The 26,318-nt window shown below is 42.6% G+C and overlaps 1 protein-coding gene across 1 annotated transcript in view; it reads left to right on the forward strand.

Moving 5' to 3' along the window:
- Window positions 1-22,521: 22,521 nt before the first annotated feature.
- The window catches only part of MAP1B (microtubule associated protein 1B), a 72,291-nt gene continuing 68,494 nt past the window's right edge, over window positions 22,522-26,318 (forward strand). The window contains exon 1 of the mRNA XM_042013262.1: window positions 22,522-22,790. Within this exon, the coding sequence (XP_041869196.1) occupies window positions 22,613-22,790 (178 nt within the window). The 5' untranslated portion in view covers window positions 22,522-22,612. The remainder of the gene's footprint in view (window positions 22,791-26,318) is intronic.

Consider the following 26,318-nt stretch of genomic DNA (forward strand, 5'->3'; position numbering starts at 1 on the left):
AGTAGTCACTCTTGTTTTCTTTCAGATTTCTGCAACACCCACCACCAAATAGTTTACCCTGGAATTGAGCTAGTGGGTAATGAAATAACACAAATGAATAATGATAGTAATCATAAAGTATACCTGAGTGTAAATGAAGACAAACTGAATAATTCAACAAGAACTTTTTTTTTTTTTTTCCCAAGGAAGCTACATGCTTCTAGCCAGGTGGAAAGTGAACAAAGGCTTGTGACCTCTGTGTGAGAGTGTCTCTGCTCCATATAGCACAATGTGCTTTTTTATTACATTAGTAAACCATATTTTCTTCATCCTGGCAGACTTTCTTGAAGACTGGGAAATTACGAGGTTTATGATTTTCATGTGGCTATGAACATAGGCTGAATTTCACCAGAAATTTTTATGCCCAGTTCTTTTGCAATAGATGTATTCTCTGAACTTTCCCAGAATATGGGATGGGCAGCATCCCCACAAATATACACATTAGACTAGGAACTGACCTCATGTCCTCAGAAAAAACCAGGAAACACTGCCTGGAAATGTCAGGCTTCCAAATTCACACTGACCCCTGGGTGCACAAACCAGGGAGCCTGCAATACATGATGTATCAGGCATCACAGCAGAGTGATAAGAGACTGCCATAGCCTGGCACTCTTTTTCACACTGTTAGAGACTCAGCATGGATCATGGTGGGGGGAAAAAAGGCTATTGTCCAGCCTGGCTGTAGCTGCAGGATGAATACAAGGGAGATGGACAGGGGGCTGCACAGCCACTGGGGCCTCCCGTGCTCCCAGATGTGCATGGGGCTAGTGTGCATGGATGTATGGTAACACAGAGCAGGTTTCCATACCTTCCCCTCCTCAGTCTGTACAACAAAGGACAAGCCTGACTTCAGATAACTCAGAGGGTGGGGAAAAAGGGATAATCTTGAAAGGCTGTAGGGTAAAATGTGTCTAACAGAGAAGATTGATGTGCAGTGGGGAAAAGGTGAATATAGGACTGCAATTTTTCTTATCTTTAGAATCACATTGAAACTATTATAAGTAGGTATACTGCATGTAAGATCCAGGAAAATGACCTCACTTCTGAAGGATTTTTCTGTTTGTTTGTTTTGGGTTTGTTTTTTTTTTGTAAATGAGATGGTTTCTGTGCTACAGAAGCCACTTTGAAGTTAGTCAAACTGTATATAAAAGGCTGACACATGCTTTATTTTAACATGTTAAGCTATTCTATATTTACAAGACTTCATATATAGTGGGCAGGATGCTGATCTCTTCTCTACCAGCACACATCCAGAATAACTCCACCAGCTTTGATGTCAACACATGGCAATGGCAATTTGACAGTGCAGTGTGCTCGTTTATTTACCAGCCATCACCTACATCTCAGTCAATTCTGTGTCCTTGGGCCCAGGCTTTGCACATGTGCAATGCTGTACACCCCTGATGGGACCTCTGTGCCTACACAGAGCCTCTCTGCCAGCTTCTCAGCAAGAGCTGCTCCTGGGTACATCGGCCTGAGCTGCTCTACCCATACCAAGCTCACCGGCCCTGCCTGCTGTGGCAGATGCAACCATCATCAAAGCAAAAGCTCAGTACATGCTGTAGTGCAACCTCCAGACTTTTGGGTGGGGCTTTTTGGGGGGGGAGGGTATGCATGGAGGTAAGATGGCACCAAATAGAAGAGGCTCCTTACCAAAGAGGAGATTTTAATGTAGCAGACAGCTAAATGCATATTATCTTGGTTCAAAAGGCCATTATTGTCTGAAGGCCTTAAATTCTGAAGAGCAGGGATCAGTCAGTTCTTCAGAAAATTCAAAGTCAGTTCAGAGCCTGCAAGACCTCCTTTTTAAAAATTCTGGCAGATGGATTTTCTCTGCCCTGCATCCTAGATTTTTCTGAACCTCTTCTGGCAGCTCACTGTAGTCTCAGAATAGCATCACGAAGTGGAAATTCAGCACTGTTTCTTATTTCATGAATAAAGATTTGACAAGTGATGTAGCTATTAAGATCGAATCCAGTCTCATCATGATCCTTTCATGAATTTTCTGACCCGACTGCTGGTAAACTTTGTCTGAGTATGCAATTAAATAGTGCCTGCTCAAGGGATGGGATTAATAAATTAGTATATGACAGTGCAATGTCTTTTGAAAGCAGTGCCCAGTCTCACACTGATGTGATTGGCTCTGGACAATAAGACAGTGGCAATGTTTTTTTTCTGACAGAAGAAAGACTGCTCTGTAAATCTGTTTCATTCTAGTGCACCCAAATGCTCCCTGCCTCCTCTTGCATCCACTGAAAAGCAAGTTCTTTTACGTAACTCAATTAATAAAAGGCCAGTATTTTGGAATCCAAACATTTCGTTTATTTTCTTTTAATCCAAAAACATGTCACAGAAGCTGTAGTTGCTGTGAATCAGTGTGTTACTACTGAGATACGAAGCATATGTGCCTGTGCCTTGAAAGAAAGCACCACTTCTTTGTAGATGTTTTCATTTTGTGTGTTAAAGCATTTTAAAAAATTAATGCATTAAATATAAAAGGTAAACACCATTTATCAGTAAAACACAATATGATCATCCATTTTGACAGCCAAGTGATGTCTCTTATTTATAGGAATATCACTGTATGCATCCAACTTTTTTTATTATTGCATTCCAGCATTGCTATCTGGGGCAGGAATGTGAAACTCAGGGAAATGAAGACGTCTGGGTTTTAGCAAATTACATGAAAGGCTTTAATACATTGGTACTGAATAACGAATCATACCACTGAAGAGTCTATTAATGGGCTCCTTTCCAGTGAGAGAAAATAAGTCCATAAGATAGTGATTATAGAAATAAGAGAAAAGGACAAATAATATGGTCTCATCATGGTTCAAATTTATCACAAAAAATAAACAAATAGACTGTCTTCTTTTTAAAAAGGAAAGGAAAAAAATACTCCTGCCCATAAAGACAGGAGTATGAAAATGTTCCTTTCCAGGATCTCAGTTCATAAAAGCATGACTGCTGGGTATAAAAATCAAAATTGCATAGAGTGACATGGCACAAACATAGGAAATTCCATCGTCAGCCTCCTGGGATATCATTACCCTAATGGAGGATAAGATCAAAATGGTCTGGATTGTTTTTTTGGAGCTGTACTCATGGCATCCATCCAACAGCTCCAGCATTACCCAGGATGCAAATTAAAGGGGAGCTGTCAAATATCTTATGGAATCTTAAACCATTGTTTTGTGTTAAAAGTCTATACCTATACATAGTAAGCTGTAAGTCACTTTTTTTTTTTCGAATGTTCATATCAAGCATGCAGACAGCCTTAAACCACACTTTAGCTAGCTCATCCATCACTAGCATATCCATTTTGGGGGGGTTTCTTTTGGTTCGGTTGAAAAGAAGGAATAAAAATTATGAAGGATTTAAGTTAAGCAAAATTATGTCCATGGCATATGCCCCTTTTTTCAGTAAATGCAGTCTTAGCAATAGAAGGAATAGAATATTTCTTCCATATTTATATTGCTACAATAACATAAATTCTATATTCTGTTCTGTAAATGCATTAACAACAGAAAGAGGGCTAAGGGGAATCTCCCTCCTCTTTTGGATGTGGGGGGAAAGAGTTACAGCTCGAATCCTGTGTCCAGTTTTGGGTCACTCACTGGAAGAAAAGACATGGAGGTGCTAGAGCATATCCAGAGAAGGGCAATGAAGCTGGAAAAGAGTCTGGAGCACAAGTCCTGTGAGGAGCAGCTGAAGGAGCTGGGGGTGGTTAGCCTGGAGAAGAGGTGGGTCTGGTTTGGGATGGGGTGTGAGATGTGGCTTACCACACTCTACAACTACCTAAAAGGACGTTGCAGGGAGGTGAGGGTCAGTCTCTTCTCCTAAGTAACAAGGGATAGGACGAGAAGAAATGGCCTCAAGTTTTACCAGGGGAGGTTTAGATTGTAAAATAGGAAAAATTTCTTCACTGAAAGGGCAGTCAAGACTGGAACAGGGTCCCCAGGGTAGTGGATGAGTCACCATGCCTGGAGATACTTAAGATGTGTAGATGTGGCACTTAGAGAGGGATGTGATTTAGCTGAGGACTTCGCAGCATTGGACTTAGTCATCCTAAAGGTCTTTTTCGACCTAACCAATTCTGTGATTCTATGAACATTCTATGTATTTTCCAGTTTCAGGTGTATTTTTCAGCAATTAGATGTAGACTACTAAATTGATATTCTGGATATCATGTGTCCTGATTACCAAATACCATGCTTGGACATATGCTTGGATTATAAATTTATACATTGTGTCTCAGACTGGAAAATACAAGTGAGCAAACATGCATTTAAAACAATATAGAAACCATCTCTATCATTTATCTAGTAAAAAACCATTTTAGTTAATGTCCCTTTGCAATGTTCCTGCCAAACCATTTCCATCTGAAGCAAAATAATTGCATTGATCACCATGGCATCACTCTTATTCTCACTAATGGACCTGGAAATAGCTCTGGTTCTCATCTACAGATGTGCTTACCCAGGTCTGCAGTAACTGTTTCAGAAGCTCAAATCTGTTATTTCACCAAAGCTGATTCTTACTCCAAAGTTAATTCATGAAAGAGATTGCTGTGCTTTGAATAGGAAAAAATAATATCCAGTAACTGAAATAACCCAGGATAAGAGATCGGAGTTAGAGATATTATTCCTTCTCTTTGGGGGATGAAAGAGTCCTTCACAATAGAAAAGAGGAGGCTGTATGGCTCTTTCTTTATGTCTTTTCCTGTTCATTTTGATGGAATTTGGCACGTGGCTGTCCTTTAACTTCAAGATGCCGTAAAAACATTATCAAAAAGATATTGATGGCCCCAAACAGAATATTCCCAAGTGAAGCATCTTAGGCACTTAATTTTTGGATGGGAGTGTGCAGATTTGACATTTTTTTAGCATGTTGGGGGCTTTGCATGCAACCCAAGGCTTTGTCCGGAATATTAATCATTACAGAATGGTTGGGTTTGGAAAGGATCTTAATGATCAAACGTAGTTCCAACCCTCCTACTTTGGGCAGAGACACCTTTTACTAGACCAGGTTGCTCAAAGCCCCATCCAGCCTGGCCTTGAACACTTCATGAACATGGATCTTTATTGCTGCTTAGTATCAATGAGTTGTGCCGTGTCAAAGCTGTGCCTCCTTAGGTATAGAGTGAGGGTCACATCCTGTTGTAGGGCTGTTCCATGGGAAGTAGTCCAAGATCAATGATATTCCTGAGTGCATTGTACAGGCTGTGTGCTTCATCAAAAAGATGTTATAATGATTCTTTCTATTCTAGCTGCAATAATCCAAATAAAACCATTCAGTCCAAAAGTGCTTCTGAGCTGTGAAGATGCATGATACTGGGTTTCAGGGAGTAATACAACAGTGTTGGGCAACAGTTTCTAATCTAACTGGGGACTGTTGAAGCAGTGGGAGTAAACTATTTTCAGTGTGCAGTAAATTATGAGAATTGTTCTAGCTATAGAGAAAACAAGGAACAAACTTTACTGTCAGGTTCTGTGATTGTTCTTTGTCTCTGTGAATGTTCTTTGTCAAAACTCATGGTTTGAATTACCAGGCAAGCCTCTTTTTATGGCGACCTTAATATCAGAATTGCTTTGATTTTTCTCATGTGTTGAAATAAACAGATAATATTCCTTTCTGCTAGTAACTACAGGGAAACTCTGAGCTCCTGGTATCAGGCTTCTCAAAAATCCCTTTGTCCAAGTTCTGCCATAGAAAGATGACACTTAATTGAAAAAAGAAATTTAAAACTTACTGTTTATTTTCATTTGGTAATCTTTACTCTTTTATGCTAAATTTTTTTCTAAAAATTTACGCTAATTATTTGGCTTTTATTATTTCTGCATCACTCTGAATGTGGTATTTCTGTTCTCAGCTTATTGCTGACCTTACCCTTAGCCTGATTTCTATTTTGCCAGCTTGACATTCTGCTATGTTCAGAAGAAACTGGAGGCTAGTTGTCCAATCTCTGATCAATACTCTGGTGGAGGTGATAAAATTTACCACTGTTGTAGCACTACTAGGAGTTTTTTAACAATGTTGAGTTCAACTAATAGCACTGAAAATTCATGACATTTGAAAAATCCAAGGCAAATGGCTAAAGAAATTGGCTCTTGCAGGTGAAAATCTGTAACTCATGGCAAAGTCTTTTTGTCATCCAAAGTACAGGGTGATAGGATTTAAATTATCCTCTAGGGTACACCTAGATGCATTTACCTTAACAGTTCATTTCACAGGGGTGGCTATGTGATCTTTGTATGGACAGAGATTTTAAGTTGGTTCCTGTGTGATAAATACAGTGCAGGAAAAGGAGTTGGGAGACAATGATAGTTTGTAGCTCATCAAATATTTATATTTTTCAAGACTACAAAACCAGTGATTCACCCTATTGTACATCAGAAAAGAGCTGGGGCTTGGCTTGTTACACCTTGCAGGCAGCAAGTGGATGCCAACAGTAATCAGCAGTCGGTAGGGAGCTTCTGAGCATGCCTAGTGGAGAGGCTTATTTTTTTCAAAGCCCAGTTTCTATCTTGAGAGAAGGAGGGAGCCGGGTTGTGCTGCATCACTCTCCTTGCAATCTGTTCTGGCACAACTCCCTGTGCTGTGTGAGGGAGTTCAGCCATCTCCAGCATTGCCTTCGGATATGAGATAGGACTAATCAAGTCTGAGGACTCAAAGCACTACAGCAAAAAAAAGTGAAAATATTGATGAGTTTTTAGGAGGCGAAGAAAAGGAGTTTTGTAATAGATAGTATCCTGTTTTGTACAAGACGATGCTGGAATGCAAAACTAACCTACTTTTATAACGAGGTATGTGCCAGAAGTCTCAAGGCCCCCCATTTCTCTGGTCCAGATAAAATGCAAGAAAAACAATGCAAAGAAAATCTTGAATGTTGCTGTTGAGAAAAGCAACCTTCCATACCTACATCAAAGAGACTGCTCACTGTCTAGCTGGGCTGATTGTTATCTTTGCTTTATCATCACTGCTGAGCCTTCAGTTGGATGGGGTCCTAATGCTAAAAGCCTGAAACTTCCAGAGAAGGAGCACATTTGGCAGCAGTTGCTGATGGTATAGCACCTTTCAAGGCAACTTGCTTATATGCAATCAAACTGGAAATTTCTTCAGACCCAGGTGGTGCAGACGGTGCCTGTCTTCTGCAACCACCTGCAGAGCTCTGGTTTTAAACCAGCTTTTAAGCCTATCACCAAGGAGAGTAGCACAGCAGGAAAACCTTCATTTGTCTTTTTTTTCCAACCCATTCTCATATTATGTTTCATGCATAGCATTTTCCCTTGGGGTTACGATAGCAAATTCAAACTTAAAGCAGGGTGTTTTGTCTGTGCTCTCCAGTGTTACACATTGTGGCAAACATTTTGATAACAAAGAGAAGTCACATTGGGCTGGCAACAGTATAGTTACAGGCTGCATTTCTTTTAAGCCGTCAGGGAAGCAAGAAGCAGCATAGCTATTCATGCCAGGTCCAAAGCTGGGAAAAGGAGAGTTGTGATAGCTTCACTTATCTTGTCCAGCTCTGCTCTTGGAAATGGGGTTAACAAGCCTCTGGTGACAGTTGCTGTGAACAACTTCCATGAAAGAAGCTTGCCCAAAGATTTCTGCTAAGAGTTTTCTGTAAGATGGAGAGTTTATAAGGCATTTAAGTATACATTCAGACCTCTCCTGACTAATCGTTACCTGGAAGTTTTCCAGGTTTATGATTCCCCAAACATCTTCTATAATTTTTTCTCTTACATGATTGATTTAAATAACAGGCTAATACTGTACACCTCCAATCTATGTACGAGCTCACAAACCCTATGCCTGCAGCACTTACCCATTTTTCTTACAGCCCAGATATTGATCAGTTATGCCAATTTTTTTTTTTTTTTTTGTTATGACAGACCCTATGGTCACGGGTGTGACATAATCAAATGGCATCTTCTGTCATGACGTGGTCCCTCTGCTGTAATCCACCAGACCACGGCTTGTGCAAGAGCAAGACATTGTCAGACAGCCCCTAAACCAGCCTACCACTCAGCTAGGCAACTGAAATGATCACTGCATGTTATAAATTCCCTTTTGTGTTACAGCAAATGGCAAAGACTTGAGGAATTCGAGCTGTGCTTCTAGCTGGGTTTCAAAGAGCGTGGGACTGTCATGACCACACTGTCTGTCTGAATTTTGTGTTAATACATTTTCTGAATTGTCATTCTGAAATGTTGAGAAAGTAGTACAAAATGATGTTCCAGAGGTATCACTCAAGACAAAACTGCTTAAAGGCCCTTGACTTATTAAGAACAGAAAATCAATTTTCCTTCAAATTCCTCATTGGACAGGTAAGCTTAGATGAAACTCAGCAATAAAACCACTGAACAAGTGCCAAAGTGTTCATGCTCCTCAGTTAAGTTACAGTTCTCGTTCCAACCAGGACAGGGTTAATTTTTGCAGTAGCCAGGAGGGGGCACATCTAGGACCTGGGGGTTATTCTGTATCACCTCACTATTGCTGTCATTGCCACGGGCAGGGGAAAGGGACTCTCTTCGGAGGAGAAGGGGTTCTTTTCTGTTGAGGAACATGGCAAAGGAGCAAGGGGGTAATAATATTGGCTCCAAGCCAGAGGGAGCGGTTGGGTGGCACCAGTTACAAGCTGGATGGAGCAGTCGGGATGGCATGGCTGTGGTCAGGTCAAACTCTGCAGTGAGCATTTTGCAAGTGAATCACTCTCTCTTTTGTACATTTTTGTTATTAATATTCTTGCTGTCAGTGTTCGTTTTCTTATGTCATTGCTGTTTCCAGTAAATTCCAGTAAATGACCTTTACCTTTTGTGCCTCCCATTCTCCTCTCCATCCAGTGCGGGAGAGGGGGAGGAGGAAGGGGAGCAGGCAAGCAACAACATGGTTTAGGGAGTCTCAGTGGAAGCACTAAATTGGGGAGCAGCACTCACAAATCACGATGCACCCCAACGATAGTCAGTATCTTCTGAGAAACAATGAGTTGTCATCAGCTGAGCAACCAAAACTACTTCAGCCTTCATGCAAAACTACTAGCTCAATTACTTTCCATATACAATACAAAATTTTAACATGATAAGCTTAAATTATTATTTTCAGGTAACTTTTTTTTTTTTTTTGGGCATCTAATTTAGTGTCCTGAATGGTTCAGCATCCTCAGTTCCCAGTATAACAAGCAGAGGAAAAGGGATGCTCCTGCACAGAGTGCTTCTCACAGCACCCCAGTTAGGCTTTTGCTCTGAACACCATCTCATTCTCTCCTGCAATACAGGGAACAGACACAGGAAGGAATTATTAGGAATATATCAAAAAATTTCCATCCTAACCTAGAAACCCAGGTTAGTGTCTTTCTTAGAGAACGTGACTATTCCCAACACTCATGGTGCCTTTTCAAATGTAACTTGTCATGGCTATTGTTGAAAAATCCTGGTATGTTTGTTACCTAATGTACAAGTATGCAACCTTAAGTAGCAATACAAAAGGACAGACCATTGTGTTCTTAAGGTTGCAGTGAAGACAAGAGATGCAGTTACGGTGGTCTGGACTAGAGAAACACTACAAACTTTAACCTGGCAGTATCCTGAAGCTGTAAAACCACCACACAAGAATGACCATCTCAGTAAAACAACTGTGATTTTTGCTGTGACTTCATCATGCCCCAGGTTAGTCCCAGTGTGAGCAAAGGCTTAGAAAGGTACACAAACAAATTTGAAAACCAAGCCAATAATTGATTAAACTGGACATCAGAGGATGAAGTGTCCTGACTGAGGATATCCCATTTTCTGGAAATGTAACCTTTAAAGACAGGCTAAGTAATTTGACAGCAAAAAAATTAAGTATTAAAAAAAAAAAAAATACTAGAAGCTACTCAGATAAATTTACACATATTTACAGCTCTGAAATGTTAAGCACATTTGCAACATGTGGCTCATGGACGCCTTATTCCTTAGGCATATCCTATGCCTATCCAAATATTCTGCTTTTTGCTTCCCCTTCCTCCTGAAACACCTGCAGCCAGTCTTAGCTTATAACAACACCCACAGCTGCATTTGGGGCTCTGCCTGCTGACTAAGGACCTGTTGTTAAGCCTTGGGCCATGTGTTGAGCTGCACCAGTCATTAAGGCAGCAGCAATGTTCACTCCTGGTCATTATCACTTAACTCAATATCAGTCTAGTTACTCAGGAAATGAAATCTTACCAATGTGATTAGTGTGTGATAACTACAGATCAGCAAGCCCATCAGATCATTCCCTAACACTATCCATGATAGGTGTAAAAATAATTCTTCCAGGTGGTTCAAAGCAGTTGGCTGTGTGCCTAACAGCTCACTGAGGCATTGTGGGATTGCATAATAAAATACTATTTGTCATGTAGTATTTTAATTATTGTTATCAGCTTCCAGAATTTCAGTAAACTGGGCGTACTGCATAATGACTTTATACTAAGCCAGAGGCATTGTATCACGTGTAAAAAGAGAGCTATGCTGCTATATTGTACCGGAGATACTATTACACCAACAGAGTATACTTTTTACTCTCTCGGGAAAACATAAAAAAGTGAGTTTAAGGTAGACTTTTCTTCAGCATGCCAGGATCTTAGAGTCTGTGAGAATGATAAACACTCAATACGATAAACTCCTTTGGTAATATTACCACAGCATGCTTAGAATTTATCTGGAGATTAGATAAGACAACCCCTCAGGTTAGGTGTCTGCAAAAGTAGAATGATCATCCTCTCATGCTACATAATCTCAACTTCACTGCCTTGCATATGGGCATCTCCCTGCTTTTTCAATTAATGACATCAAGGCTATAAATGCTTAAGGTAAAAACCCTCAACTGAATAATATTAGCAGAAAATTCCTTAAAATCAAAATATACATGTAGGAAATTAAGCAGAAGAAAATTAATGTAAACAAAAATCCAGAGAAGAAACTCTTCTTATTTTGCTGTTCTTGAAGAACTTATATCCACTTTTTCAAACAGCCTTCCAGAACCAAGAAAATCTGTGGTTTATAAATGAGAAAACAGGAGAGCAATGAAGGCCAACTGTATGATTTAATATAAATACATCTATGTGACAAAGCTAAAATATATGGTTTTCCTTGACAGGTGGGCTCCTTTCATTCTTTCAGAGTTATCTAAACTTACACTGCAGATTAGATAATATTTTATTAATTTTTACTGCCAATAACAGTAGAGGACAAATTCAGTTCTTGGAAGATCAGCTGGTTTTATTCTGGTTTATTTATCATGAAGAAAACTGTTAATTAAATACTCAGTGCAAAATATCACTATAGATGCATCAACCTGAAATAACCCAGGTTGGGTTCAGTATTTATTAGATTTTGGTGTATGTTTTCCTGCTCATGCTCAGAAAAAAAAAAACAACAAACCCAAACAAATCAACAAAAACAACAAAACAAATAAACAAATCCCCAAAAACACAACCAACAAACCAACCAACAACAGAAAGCTCCAAGCAAAACACAACAAAAACCCGAGGAAAAACTTTTAAATGGGAATTTATGCTGAAGACACTGAAATACGATTCATATGGAATGAAATTGTGAGTGGCTACCCTGGTCAGACAGCAAGGCAACACCAATTTGGGGATATTATGGACACCTGTCATTAGTCCTTCTGCACTTACTGCTGCTGCAGTAGTGGATGTTCCGGCTAAGCCACCGGTGGCACAAGGCAGAAATAGAGGGAGACAGGGGTCTGCAAGCAATTCTGAGAAATTTCTCCCCAAAGATGTGCAGTTCATGAAGATCACAGTGCACTCAGTACAGAAGTGCTTACTCACAAGAGCATCCCATTATCTTTTGGCCTTGGACCCAGAGCACGTCAGTACTGCTTGAGGAGAAGCTGATGAGCAGCATGCTGTATAGCAACCCTGTGATGTGATGCCCTGCCCTTGGCTGGGACAAACAGTTCTGTTGGTTACAGCAGGGGCTTTAGTGTCCTTTGTAGGTGCATGAGAATCTTCAGGTGCCCTCTTGGTGCTGACTTCCTGGCCAGTGCTCTGCTCCATGGGGAACACAGACAACCATTGCTGCAAGAAATCATTGTTGGAGGGGATGCCAGTGCACACCTTGACTTACCCTTTGTGAAATGCCCTGGGTTTTGCAGGGCTGAAGGAGAATTGTGCCAGAACCATTCCTCTTCCTCTTCTTCTCCAAATGATGAATTCCCACTCTGTTACTTTCAAGAAGAATGCATGGGAAGAGAAGTAATCATATTTAATATTTGTTTCAATATCTACTGTATCTGTCCATGTCTCTTCCTACATCAGCTCATACTTATTTTTGTAATTACTGTCCAATTTCAATTGACAATATCATGGCCCTCTTGCTAGTCACCTCTTTGCTCTGACTCTACTTTTCCTCCTGTGCCAACAGCCTGAAAGGAGGTACTAACGTGTGTTTTAACATTAATTTGCATAGTACCTGGGGTACCTTTTTCAGCCAAAATAAACATGACTTTTTCTTGATCTCATGTTGTTCTTATTCAGAAACTTTTTCTCCTAAAAATATTTCACAGCCTTGATATTTACCCCTTTTATGTGCTGGATGCTAGCAGAACATGGGCTTTGCCTGCCAGCAATTCCCTTCGGAGCCAGACTGCCATGCTAGGCTCCCAACTGGGCTTTCTGCAAAGCCAATGGCATAAAAATCTTCCCATCAACCTTGATCATCCTTGGGGCATAAAACCAAAACCTAGACTTCAGAAAATATTTCTGAGAGAGAAAACAACTCCCTGTCCATTTTATTATAACTTCATCAGTGTCCTTTGCACTTGATCTCTGTCAGGTTTCACCCCAGCTGGAAACAAAGCCCCACACACCTGCTCATTCACTCCTTCACCAGCAGGATGGGGGAAAGAATTGGAAGGATAAAAGCAAGAAAACTCATGCATTGAGATGAAGATAATTTAATAGGTAAAGCAAAAGCCTCATGAACCAGCAAAGAAAAACAAGGAATTAATTCACTGCTTTCCATGGGCAAGCTGTCTTCAAGAAAAGCAGTGCTCCATCATGCATAATGGCAACTTGGGAAGACAAATGCTGTGATTTTGAACATACACCCATTCCTTCATCTTCCCCCAGCTTTCTATGCTGAGTATGCTGCCATATGGTCTGGGATATCCCTGTGGTCAGTTGAGGTCAGCTATCCCAGCTGTGTCCCCTCCCAAGTCCTTGTACACCCCAGCCCCCTCACTGGTGGGGTAGTGTGAGGAGCAGAAAAGGTTTTGGCAGAAAGCACTGCTCAGCAATAATAAAAATATCTCTACATTGTCAACACCATTTTCAGCACAAATCCAAAACACAGCCCCATAGCAGCTACTGTGAAAAAAATTAACTCTATCCCTGCCAAAACCAGCACAGTCTCCCAATCTTTTCTTCCATTCACTCCTCTTCTCAGTACTTTGCACCATAAGGTGGCTTTAGCAGTTTTCTTCTAGATGGAGATTTACTGGTCCTTCTACCATATCTTTTTATTTTCTGTGAAAGTGGCCATGGACAACTGTTTTATGCTCCCTACTGAGTTTTTTACTATCAGTTCAGACTGAGACACTAACTGAACCCAAGGAAAATGATGTGGCCAAACTGGAAGACTGAGCCTTTCCTGAGATGTCAAAAAAGCAAGAGGTAATCAGAGACTCCTCTGGAAATAAGCAAAAGTTTTCATCAAAGGAATCATCTATAATGACTTTAATGCTGTTAAAAATACAATGTGTAAATGCAGCAATATAGCAATGAACAATTTTATGACCCATGGGTCATAGGGATTTGTTTGAGTGCTTTCTCTCAGTGATGACAAAATCTTCTGTGACTGAGCCTACTCAACACAAATCCTCCAAAGAAAACATACAGAGCTTGTGGTAAGGATATCCAGATAAATAAAACTGTTCCCTCATTTTATTAGTGGACCTATTTCCTATTACAGAGTAGGCACACTGGTTTGTGGAACTGGGATTTTCTCAGGGAAATAGGAAAACACAGCTCTGATCATATGTTGCTAAAATCCAGTGCCTTTGTATCACTCAAAAATGGAGATTACATTCTATCTATGCAATGTATTTCCATGACTTTGCTTGGAAAGGATATATTCATTCATGCCTTTTCACAAAACTGAGTGCAATGGCACGTTGTGTTATCCCAGAAATAGCAACATTTCTGTGCTGTTGTGGAAAAAGATATTCGTGCATGTAAAAAGTAGTATTTCCAGTATTACTGGGAGGAGAAAGAGGTTTTTCTGTATTATTTATGTGATATACATAAATATATACTATTGTTCCACATAATGACAATATAATAGCTGCTATATCAAAAGTATGTCTGCAGGGTGACTGCAGTGAAGTAAGTCAGGCTAAAAAATCTTGCCTTCCTTGAGCTTTGAAGAATAACTGTACCCTTCCAAATTTGGAATTCAAAATGTTTATGAAATCAGCATAAGGAGAAGTTGGGAAAAAAGCTACAGTCAAAGAAGTTCAAGCTATCTTGGGGAAACCTGAACGGAATATTTAATAGAACCATAGGATAACCTAACTTGGAAAGGACCCACAAGAATCATTGAATTGAACTCCTGGCTCTGCACAGGACAACCCCAAAAATCAGACTATGAATATTTGGAGAAGAACATTTAAAAAATGCTCCTGTTCTGCATTTTGTAATGTACTTGGTAATGGATCTATATTCTTACGTTGGAAATCATACTTAATCATACTTTTCAGCAATGGCTCTACCATTGTTGCTCTACTGACTTTGCAAATAATGAGGAAGAACAAAATTTCTCCGTATTTCAGAAATATAACACCACTCTAGAATTACCGAAAGAGGTTATAATGCAACTTCTGACAAGCAGGCTACCTGACAAAAAATCAGGACAACTTCTAGGAGGAAATCCTGTCAGATCCTGTCTGTCCCATGGCATGGTTCCACCTCCACAAGGACTCCTGGGGCACTGCCATGGCAGGACTAGAAGGCACACCCTTGGGCACAAAGCAAACACTGATGTTGAACCCTTGTATCAGAATGTACAGTGCTGGTGGTCTCTGCCCACTCCCAAAACAGGGGCACTTCAGCAAAATGCTCAGCTTACTGGCCTCTCTGGGCACCCCGGCTGTACACCCTCTGCCCAGGCCTTTCAGTAAATTCTGCAGTGCAACTCTTAGTCAGCACATCCCAACCTACTGCAAAATACCAATGACTAGGAATGACTTATTAATTTAAAGAGCACCCTTAAATCATCTTTACTTTGTGTCAGCCTATTGGACTGCATGGGGCAGACAAATAAATAAAAACAGAAAACAAAGGGAAAAAACCAAACAAAATTTAAAAAAAATCCAAAATGGTGCTGCAAAATTGTACAAATAGTAATGTTGCTATTAAGCTGAAATAATAAAGTGCACAAAAGGGGAAGGGAACCAGATGGTCAGTCATGTAAGTGGTCTGAATGAGCAACTCTGGAATTTGTTTTGAGATACATATAAAATTAAGTTAACCATTTATACCGTTTATGCTGTTAGAGTACCAAGTTCTATTGAGAAAGTATGAGATTTTGTGGTAGCTGAAACAGTTAAAAGACTGGATGATTTTAACAGCAAGACTAAAGGCTACATCAATAGGATGGCTAAACCCTGTTTAGGCAACATCAGAGTCACAAGCTATTCTTTTAGGAATCGGAGTCGTAGCTTTCTACATAATAAGAGAGCTAGAATGAAAGGCTGCATCAAGATCCTTGCATGCACCAGAAGTCCTGGGCAAGGGTGCAAAATGATGCACTACTCTGGTTGCAGCTATGCAATACATGAAATTGCTGTAGCCTTGAAGAGTTGTGATGACTCCAGTGTAGGACCAGAGTCTGTTGGACCTTTCTAGTAGGAAGATGGAGCAGTTCCCCAGATTCTGTGTATGGAAGCCGGTCAGTGCACTGTATGAAATGATGCTTGCCTAGATTTCTTGCTTCCTATTCTCTGTGTAGTAGCAATGTCATTTCTATCATCGTGTGCTCAAGAGAACAGGACCCCTGTAAAATAATAATAATAATAAGCCAATTTTAAATCCTACAGAACTAGCACAGCTAGCAGGCAGCTTCTGAAAAGTATTGTAAGGCACATCTGAAAACTACATGAAAATATTTTATAGAATATCTACTTGCTGTTTGGTTCCCAGAGGCAGCTTTAGACAATTCAGCTTGGAGAGAAAACAAAAAAAACTCCCACTCACTCTTTTCTTTAGAGCACCTCCATGTGCTTTTCCCACCTGAGTATCTAGGATGGAGCAGCACGTGGCCAACAGCCCATTGATATTTTTCTCCTCTGTGCTTGTAGTGAGTTAAGGGACTAACACCTTGGCTGATGGTCCTCCAGCATGGCCATGGACAGGGTGTGCTGCCAGAGCAGGCAGGTTTGGGGCAGCCTGTGGCCAGGCTGAACATGGGTGTCACAGCAGCCAACAGCCCAGTGCAGGCACTCGCAGCTTCCAGCTGACCCCAAACTAGGCAGATGATAGTGTACACACAGTCATTCTAAACCCATGGCTTGATTTGCCTCCCCTCCTAAGTTAAGATTGAGCTCTGAAACTGGCTTGAAAGGAAGCACATGCAGGTTCTTCGGGTCGGTGTGATAGGACATAATTTGTATTTTACCCCTAGAACCCAAATAAAATTCTGTAACTTGCAGTTCTTCAATAAGAAGTAAAAATCTAACAAACTTACCTCCTGAAACCCTAACTATATCCCACATCAACAAACCATTCTCCCTCTTGTTCAGAAGAACTGAATCCTGAGCTCAAAGGAAGCTCAAAACTACTGCCTGATGCCAACCACTTTGTCTTACCATTGTTTTTGCAGCTGATGATGTTTTAATTATCCATCCAGCTTTGTGGTACAATGGGTACCACTGCCTTCAATGCTTTTATTATCATTTATTGCTGAATTTTAAGCATCATCCTAATTAGTAAACATGATCTAATTACTTAAAACTGCTCTATTTTCCCTCCAACAGTGGAGAACCAATCATTTTATGTTCATGAAAAGATACATGTTCTTCTCATAGCAAATGTCAGGATAAAATTATGCAAAATAATTATTTTTAATTTGTCTTTTTTTAATAGTCCAGTGGAAAATCTTTTTCTTTTAATTTAATTCTCATTGCAGTTAAATACTTTTTTCCTTTTTTACTTCTATTTTGTTTTCCACTGAAGAAAAAGAGGGAAATTACTCTGATAAAAAATAATTAATTTTTCCACTGGGAAATAAGGCAAAATGTTACTTGGTGTTATTTTTCTCTCACTTCAAGACAGAAAGCTAAAAGTGAGAGAAGATGTTATTTTTAAAAGCAATAGTGTTGCTTTCTTCACTTTTTTTTTTTTTTTAATATATTTAACTTCCCCTTTTCTGTGGAGAAAGTGTAAGGAATGAGAAACAGATGAAATACCAATTGAAATGGATATTTCACCGTAAGCAAATAAAAGCTTTCTCTCCTTTGCAATTTAAAAAGTAATCATTAAAATTGAAGTAATATATTTTAAATACCTGAAATTAATGTTGGTCAAGTAATTTTTATTTTGCATGTAGTTAAAAATAAAGCCTGCCATCCTAAAACATGAAGTATTTCCCATCTTAAAGAGTCTCTCATGGAGTCCAAGTCTCTGTCTGCTCATCCAGGTACAGATCTCTCTGGTGACCCTGGCTATTGCCGTATCACTGCTGGAGGAGGAGCTTCCCTGGCAGTGCCAGCTTGAGGATGCCAGAGATGAAGATGCTTCCCTGCCTAAAATGTGGGGGAAGGCAAGAGGAGTTTTCTTCATGAACCACACATCTAGGTGTTTGCAGGGAAGGGCTCATGACTAATCACACCATGGCCAGCAGCTGCAGGGTGACACTTCTGCTCTGCTGGGGTCAGGGTGACATGCTGACTGTCCCTCTGCACCTGCACTGCTGCTGCATGCTCTGCTAAATTGCCTCAAAGGACCAATGCACAGAGGAGACTCTGGGAGGTAAAGGCTGGATCACATGGGGATGGTAGAGCTTCTGATTGCAGGAAATGGGGGATGAGGTGGAGTGGGGGTATTGAGAATGATGGTCATATTGAGAAGGCATCAGGCAAGGTACAAAATGTTACAGGTATCTGCTATATTATTGGTTGCATATTCTTGACTTCATCATGTATCAGAAACACTTTCACAGTGAGAGTGATGGTTGCCCAGACCATCACTGTTGGTGGTCTCTATCCATGGAGACATTCAAACCCCACTGAACACAGCTCTCAGAAACCTACTCTAGGTGGCTCTGCTTGAGCAGGGGAATTAGACAAAATTACTTTCAGAGGTCCCTTCCAGCCAGCCATTCTGTCAATCTGTCACCTCAGGCATAGGCTGGCAAATCTGCATCTCTAGAAGTTAGACCTTCCTGCCCATCCTTAAGAAATCCTACCCACCTGAGGAACCCCCTTCATGACACATTGTGCAATCCTCATTTCTGGCATTTCTCTCAGTGAAGACAGCCTTCTGAAACACTCCACTTTCAGTAAAGTTCTTAAATTCAAAGAATCACAGAATATCCTGAGTTGGAAGTGATCCATGAGGATCATTGAAGTCCAAATCCTGGCCCTGCACAGGACACCCCAAGAATCACACCATGTGCCTGAGAGCATTGTCCAAATGTTTCTTGAACTCTGTCAGGCTGGTGCTGTGACCGCTTCCCTCGGGAGCCTGTTCCAGTGCCCAGCCACGATCTGGGTGAAGAACCTTTTTCTAATACCCAGCCTGAACCTCCCCTGACACAAATTCAGGCCATTCCCTTGGGTCCTGTCACTGTCACCCGAGAGAAGAGATCAGTGCCTGCCCCTGCTCTTCCCTCACAAGGAAGTTTTAGACTGCAATGAGGTCTGTCCTCAGGCTGCTCCAGGCTGAACAGACCAAGTGCCCTCAGCTGCTCCTCCTACAGCTTCCCCTCCAGACCCTTCACCATCCTCGTGGCCCTCCTTTGGACACTCTCCAATAGCTTTGTATCTCTCTTATCCTGTGGCAGCCAAAGCTGCCCCAGCACTGGAGGTGAGGCCGCCCCAGAGCAGAGCAGAGCGGGACAATCCCCTCCCTTGTCCGGCTGGTGATGCTGTGCCTGATGCCCCCAGGACACAGGTGGCCCTCCTGGCTGCTGACTCATGTTCAACCCCAGGTCTCTCTCCACAGTGCTGCTCTCCACTCTCTTGTTCCCCAGTCTGCATTTCAATTGGTCTAAAGCAATCCACATGGATATGTATTTCTTTTATACTAGGGATGACACTTGACCTGAGACAAAGGACCAGCTTGTACATCACTGAAACTTAATTTAAAATTTGAAGATTGAACTTGAATGAAGCTTGAATATTAGTGGTAACAAATGGCACATACCACCAAGAAGCATGTTTTAAACTTCAAGCACTTTATTTAAACTGCCTCTTTAAAAAATACAACATCTAAAAAATACAGCTCTCAAATATAATATTTGACCATATTCAACTGTGGAACTCCAGTTTGGTATTGGACATAATGAAACAACAATATCAAACAAAAACAAAGGCCTGACAGGTGTGGGTCTCAATCATTGTCTCTTTGGCACAGCAAGATATATTCTCTAGTCCATGAACGTTGCTGTTTCTTCTACTGAAAGGGCATCTCTATGTGATTTAGCTGCAGCTAGGCAGGTAGTATCACTTTCAAACAGTGAGGGTCACAGGACACTAAGTCAGCTTTATGTAGCACATCTCCACATTTCACTCAGGAATGGACCTGATGCTCCATATTGCAGAATATAAATTAGTTTCCAGATAGGGAAAGATGATGACAAACAAATCTACCTGACTGAGATACCAATAGGGCAAGTCACAGTGTGAACAGTGGCTATGGAGCCGGGACCCTGCAGCTTCCTTGGAGATGTGTTCAGGAGGATAAAGCACCTTTTCTTGTCTACCTTCAATCTCAGATGATGCAGCATATGCTTGTGAATGGACAAGGCCAGAAGTCTGCATCCTTTGAAGACCATTTTCTTCCAAAGACAACCTCTTTTCCTTAGGGTTTTAATGTGTAATACATCACCCATCACAAGACAGCTTGACTGTAACAGTTCAGCTTTTATCATACCATGTTCTAGCTGCATATTATTTTACAGTGCAGTATAAAACAAAGGACTACCTGAGCAGGCTACTTCAAACATGACTGTATTACCTACCTGTATGTAAGCATCTTATTCTCTGATAAAATGAATTCTTTTCAGCTCTTACTTTTCAAATTCACAGACATCTTTCCAGTTATGGACATTTCCATTTTTTCATTAAAGTAAGAAAACACTTAAAAGCCCATACAGTGCCTTTTGAGTATCACATTTCAAATGAGTATCACATTTCTCTGAGTATCACATTTAACCTTTTGTGCTTGTGAGGCAAGTAATTGTTTTACCTTTATGTCCAGGAACCAGTATCAGTCTATTCTGTAACCAGTTTCCAAGTCCCCATGGCAAGCCCCTTCCACGCTTGAGAGACTAGCTGCTCTTGCTGGTGATTGAAATAAAGGCATATCCCAAAACTACAGATTGCAGTGGGGGAAGCCTGAAGATGGCTTTCTCCAGTGGGCACCATGTGGCAAGTCTTGGAGGTATCTATAATTAAAATAGATTATTAGGAAGGGGGACAAGGCCACAGGGGATGGACATTATTTCTAAGTAGGTATCTACAGCATCCCATGGAGACTGACAGGATTAGCAAGGAAACAGCAAAGTCACAGTGAGGCTCAGATGAACAGGGGCATCCAAAGGCACTCTGCACCTTTGAATACCTTAAAACCTTAAAACTGCTGCTAGTTCTTGTGCATCTATGCCATTGTATTTGTTCTATCAGCAGTGTCAGCTCTAGCGAAGAATGAGCACTGCTGCTCTTTACCACTGTGTCATCTCAGCCACCTGACATAGCTGTGAAAATGCTTGTCTGCACTCTACAACCTTCAGGCAGTTCAGAAAAAGCCTACTTTGGATGCAACATCCAAACACACCACGCCGTGTAAGCCAGGGCTCTCAGTACTGTATTTATGCAGAGGAACTATTCATATCAAAACCACTAGGTGCTATAGATAGATAACATTATGGACTAGCACTTATAATGATGGCCCTTTAACCTTTGTGGATTGAAACTGTAGCCTCCAGGCTAGTAAGATAAAAAAAACTTAGTAGTGACAACCTGAAATGCATGTGGATTAGTCCACTGTACCCTGGAACAAAATACAAAGAAGAGAGGGCTGCCATACTGGTTCATCCAGGCAAGCACTCTGTTTCTGAGCAGTAGGCAGAGAATTTGCACACCCAGCACTGTAAGAAGCTGCAGACAGAGGAAGTGTCTTCTCAGCCAGGGACAAGAGGTTATCTTAAAAAGCAGGCTATGAAAGTTTATATCCTTTCCTGTGTCACAGTGAAATTTATCCCACATCACTTGAGCCATATAAACAAGAGGCTTAGTGTAAACAAGTGGCTTGCTCATGTCAGTAAAGTGAGAGGAACATCTCAGACAGATTTGTCTCTATCCCAGGTTAGGAGAGAGAAACACACTTTTCAGAGGTGGTTATCACTGAGTATTGCGGTGTATATATCTGACATCCATGAGAAGAGAAATGAAACCTTTGGTTCTGTCATTGTAGAAGTTTTCTGCTATCATTGCTCCCTGGAGTTGCTTGAGCCTGGTCAACATTACTTACCCAAACCCCTCTGAACTTCTGCAGCTTTGAATAAGCCAAGAATATGGGTTTCGGCATCTTGTCCAAAACCAGTGTTTTTCTGATATCATATATCCATGGGCATTGAATATGCACAGAAAGGCCACGTGCGAAGTATCTTATTAAATGAACTGCTTTTTAAATTTAAAAAGTTAGCAAGAATTATTAGATTGCTGGGTAAGCGTGTGTGTTTAAGTATGACTCAAATTTTGCTGCAGTGCTACAGCAAGATGTAGGAGAGGACAACTGGCCTTGGGCAGCGGCACTGCTTTTTCACCCGTTGGCGTCCGGAGGGCTGCTGGAGTCCCGATGCCGGCTTTCCCAGATGAGCTCCCCAGGTCTGCCAAGCCATCATCTGCGGCTCCTCACCGCCTGTTCCAAGGCTGGGACCCGGGACGGGCCCCGGGGTGACCGGCCCGCAGGGTGACGCCCCGGACGGGCACGGGGAGCAAGGGAGGCGCGGGGCGGGGGCTCAGGGGTCTCACGGCCGGGGCGGGAGCTGGGCGCGGGGCGCACCCCTTGGCGTCCCCTCGGGGCGTTGTTCGCCCCCCGCGTCTTTCCTGCTTCCGGGGGCCGCCGCGGGGAGGATTTGCCGCAGATGACATCAGCTGTGGATGCTGGAAAGGCGGCGGCGGCGCGGAGGATGCGCCGGCTCCCCCCCTTCCTCCTCCTCCTCCTCACCAGGTCCCTGCCCTGCACCGTCTCCGTATAAAAGCGCCGCCGCCTGCCCGCCCGCCCTCACTCCCTCCTTGCCGCCTGCGGAGCCGCCGCCGAGCGGCCCCTCTGCTCTCAGCGCCCCGGAGCCGCGGGGCGGAGGCGATGGCCACCGTAGTGGTGGAAGTGGACTCGGAGCCCTCCTGCAGCATCCCCAACCCGGCCTCCACCTCGCCCAGTCTCTCCCACCGCTTCCTAGACAGCAAGTTTTACCTGCTGGTCGTCATCGGCGAGCTGGTGACCGAGGAGCACCTGCGGCGGGCGATCGTCAATATCGAGCGAGGTGAGGCGGCGGGAGCCGGGGCGCCGCAAGCAGCGCCGCGACATCCCCCGCCGGCGCCCTGCCCCTCCCTGGGCGCGGTCGGGAGCCGGGATTGCCCCCGACACCCATCCCTCCGAGCCGCGGTCTCCAGCTCTTTATTCCCCGGGGGGTCCCGCCGCAATCGCCCACCCACTCACCTTCCCCCGCGGGGTGCGGGCGCTGCGGAGCGGGGCTGCGGAGAGCCGCAGCGAGCCCCCTCCCCGCCATCGCTGGGCGGAGGGGCCGGGCCGGGAGCGCAGCGCCCGCCGCCGAGCCCGTCCGCCCGGAGACACCGGCGGGTGGGCGTGGCACGGTCCGCACTGCGGTCCCGGTGGCAGCCCGGGGCGGACAAAGGGCGGCTGGGGATGGGGTGGATGGGCTGGGCTGGGGGGCGGCTGCCGCCCGCAGTCCGTCGTCCCCCACCGCCACGCCAAGCCGGCGAGGTTCGGGGCGTTTTCCCTCTCGGCGGCAGAGGCTGCGCGGGCGGGAGCGCAGCCGCGCCTTTGTGTCTAACTTTGGGCGCTGGGACTTTTCTGTCGTCTGGAGAATTTTTCAGGACCCAAGTTCTATACATGCGTATATATATTCCAATAAAGAAAACCGATTTGAGTAACAAGGCTGTTACTTGAGTGCTCAACCTCGTTATTGTCCGACTGCGGACTGCTCTGACTCGGCGTTTATTTGTCCTTTCCTTAAGACGGCGATGCAGGATGGTATTGCAAGTCAAATGACAGTTTTTTGAGTTTTCGTTGTGTTTTTTGATACAATAGATTGCAGTGTATATGCGGATAGGAGAAAAAAAAACCCAACCCGTTGCGGTATTAATGGAATAAAGCACAAAGAAAATTATTGCCAGACCTTACAGTTTGTTAAACTCACTTGATACATGATTGTATAACATGTATTTTTTGTTCTCGGCTAGTGAAAACAAAGATTTCAGAAACTGCCATTGTTAGACTGAAGAAGAGATCCCGGAACGGGGAATTGGTAGCAGCCTTGTCATGTAGGTGTGGTTCAGCAGTCCAGCTAGGACTTCGTCTGTCTCTATTGTTGCTTTCTCAACCATTGTTGCTTTAGTTGGCTATTTCTCTGAATTCTTTTTCGTACCTGTCTGAGGTAAAAGGCATTCTCTCTCCCCTAACCAGTTTCATCATAACCTGTTCATCTTTATTGTGACCATTGTCTCCTGGGAAGAACTACTGAGGCAGGTGCTTTGTCATTCAGAGCTTCTTCAGCATTGCACTTCCTTAACTCTATCTAATTTTCAGTTGTGTTAGAAGTGAACTGGCTGCATTTTAATTAAATTGTTAAAGATTATAGAGCAAATTGGTAAAATTTCTTCCCTCGAGACAGCTAATACCCTTCCTCTGAAGAAATGCTCTTCAGTCTCTTCTTGAATCTTCTATTGTACAGTTGCTGCTGCATAGCTCAGTTGCTGCTACCTCTGCCACTAAGCATAACACCCGCTTACGGGTTTAGATGTTCAGAGGAAATATTTTGGCCTTTTAATTCATCATTTTGGATTAGAAGTCACTGTGCTGCTTCTAGTATCAGACCATCTGATTGAGATTTTTGCCTGCTAAGAAAACTCTGTGGTGAAATTTTGAGGTACATTGTTTTGGATGAATACAATGGGAGTCTGAAGCTCTTTTTGCATGAGGCAGTTATGGGCTCAGCTAATATCTTTCTCTTTGGAAAGTCTGCCCTAGTCTGGAAAAAACCACTTCTCGCTACCTTCATCTCAGTAGAGCTTTAAATGCATTTTGGTTCTTGATAACTCTGCCTCACTGTCCTCTCTGGTACATCTCTTGAGTACCATCACTGAAAACTGTGGGTTCATGCGCCAAACTGCAGAACAACGTGTCAAAGAAAACGTCTGCTGATAACACATCAGTGGCGTGATGCTACGCAACCTGGTGGAATGCAGAGTCATTTCTTAAGATATCGTGGGGAGGGAATGGCATGGCAAGATGTATTTTCAGTAATTACATTTGGGATGTGACTTTGCTAAGGGGGCAATCCTCCAACCCACCATCCACCAAAAGAGAAGAGGGGACTCAAGAGAAAGCTTCAAGATTTTTCTACTGGTTTAGCAGATGCTACTGGGTGTGCCCTGCCTGCTGTCTCATTAGTGGCATTGCATTCCTAAGACTGCAGAAAGAAAGAAATAGCTCCAGTTCAGTCATGTTTACCGCGGTTACGTCCACACTGCTAATCCGTCATTGGATTGACCTTGGATTTTAGTTCCACGTTTACCTTTTTTCTGCCCAAAACATGATTTTGTGATATCATGCATTTAATGCATTCTGCTACTCTATGGTACACATGCGTAATTTTTGCATCCAGACTGCTGAATCATGCAGTTGCAAATTTTGGATAGTCTACCCAAATTCCAGCTTCAACTTCTAGGACTGCTGTGTGCATAGGGCATATAGGCTTTTTTCCCCTTGGCTTTGTTGTTTGGGTATTTTTTCCCCTATTTATTTTGTGTTGAGTCCTGTATTTTGGACATTGCCTGACTCAATGTTCTTGACTACATCTGATCAAAATCTTATCCCTGCAGCAAATTGGGATTGCATCTAAAGCAGCTAGAGATGGTGGATGACTCCTATCATTAGCAGCATTGATGAGTCATAGTCCATGTTGTTTAACTGACCTCCAGAAGGCTTTGTAGTTCCTCCACCCAATCTTGGTGTCATAGGCCAGGGAGCTGTTTATCTTAAAGCTTCTTGAAGTTCAGCACTCATTCATTCAGCGTTCTTCAGCTTTGTGATCAATGTCAGTTTCACAGTTATTGCTTTCATATGTGCTCTATGTGTACGGTATTATATCATCTTGGCGGTCTTGCTCTCAAATATTCCAACACCTGGAATATATTAAAGCCTGTTTAGACATATTTGTCTGCCAAAACTCATCCCAAAAATGCACCATATGGCCAAGAGCTTTCTGAGAAAACAAAGTAAGGAGAGTTGCAGAAGAGTCTTGCTGCTTATGCCTCTGAACAATGATGCATCAGTCAGGAAGTGGAGGTGGCTGTTTATAGCTCAGTTATTTTTCTCAAGTGGTTATGGAACACACAGGCAATACTCTATTTTCAAATTTTTCTGGAGATTCAAATGGCAGCTACTTAATTGTTGGTAGCATGTTACAGTAAGCTTGCTACTACCTTTACTTGGATGCTCACAAGGAAAAGCCCTGGATGCATTCTTCTTGCAGAGGCTTCAGGCTGTTGAAATGCAGACGTTCATATTTGCATGGAGAACCTACTCAGAGCTGCAGTGGGAGACTGGCACTGCAGATCTGGTTTCTCTGCTATTCCCTCTTTTCTCCTCATGCTTCATCCCTGCAACAGGGCTTCTGCCAGTCTAAGTCCTGACATTTCTGCTGCCTTGAAACAGAATATAGAGCATGGGAAGTGGCATTGACAGTAACATCCACAGCCTGAAACCCTGACAGAGTTACCAGGAGTGTTAGTTCTGGATGAGGGGTTGGAAACACACCTCTTCAGGC

Source organism: Corvus kubaryi, unplaced genomic scaffold (assembly GCF_017639235.1).
Source record: "Corvus kubaryi isolate FWS band 111438036 unplaced genomic scaffold, C.kubaryi_AGA036_p1.0 split1-37296, whole genome shotgun sequence".
Taxonomy (NCBI): Eukaryota; Metazoa; Chordata; class Aves; order Passeriformes; family Corvidae; genus Corvus; species Corvus kubaryi.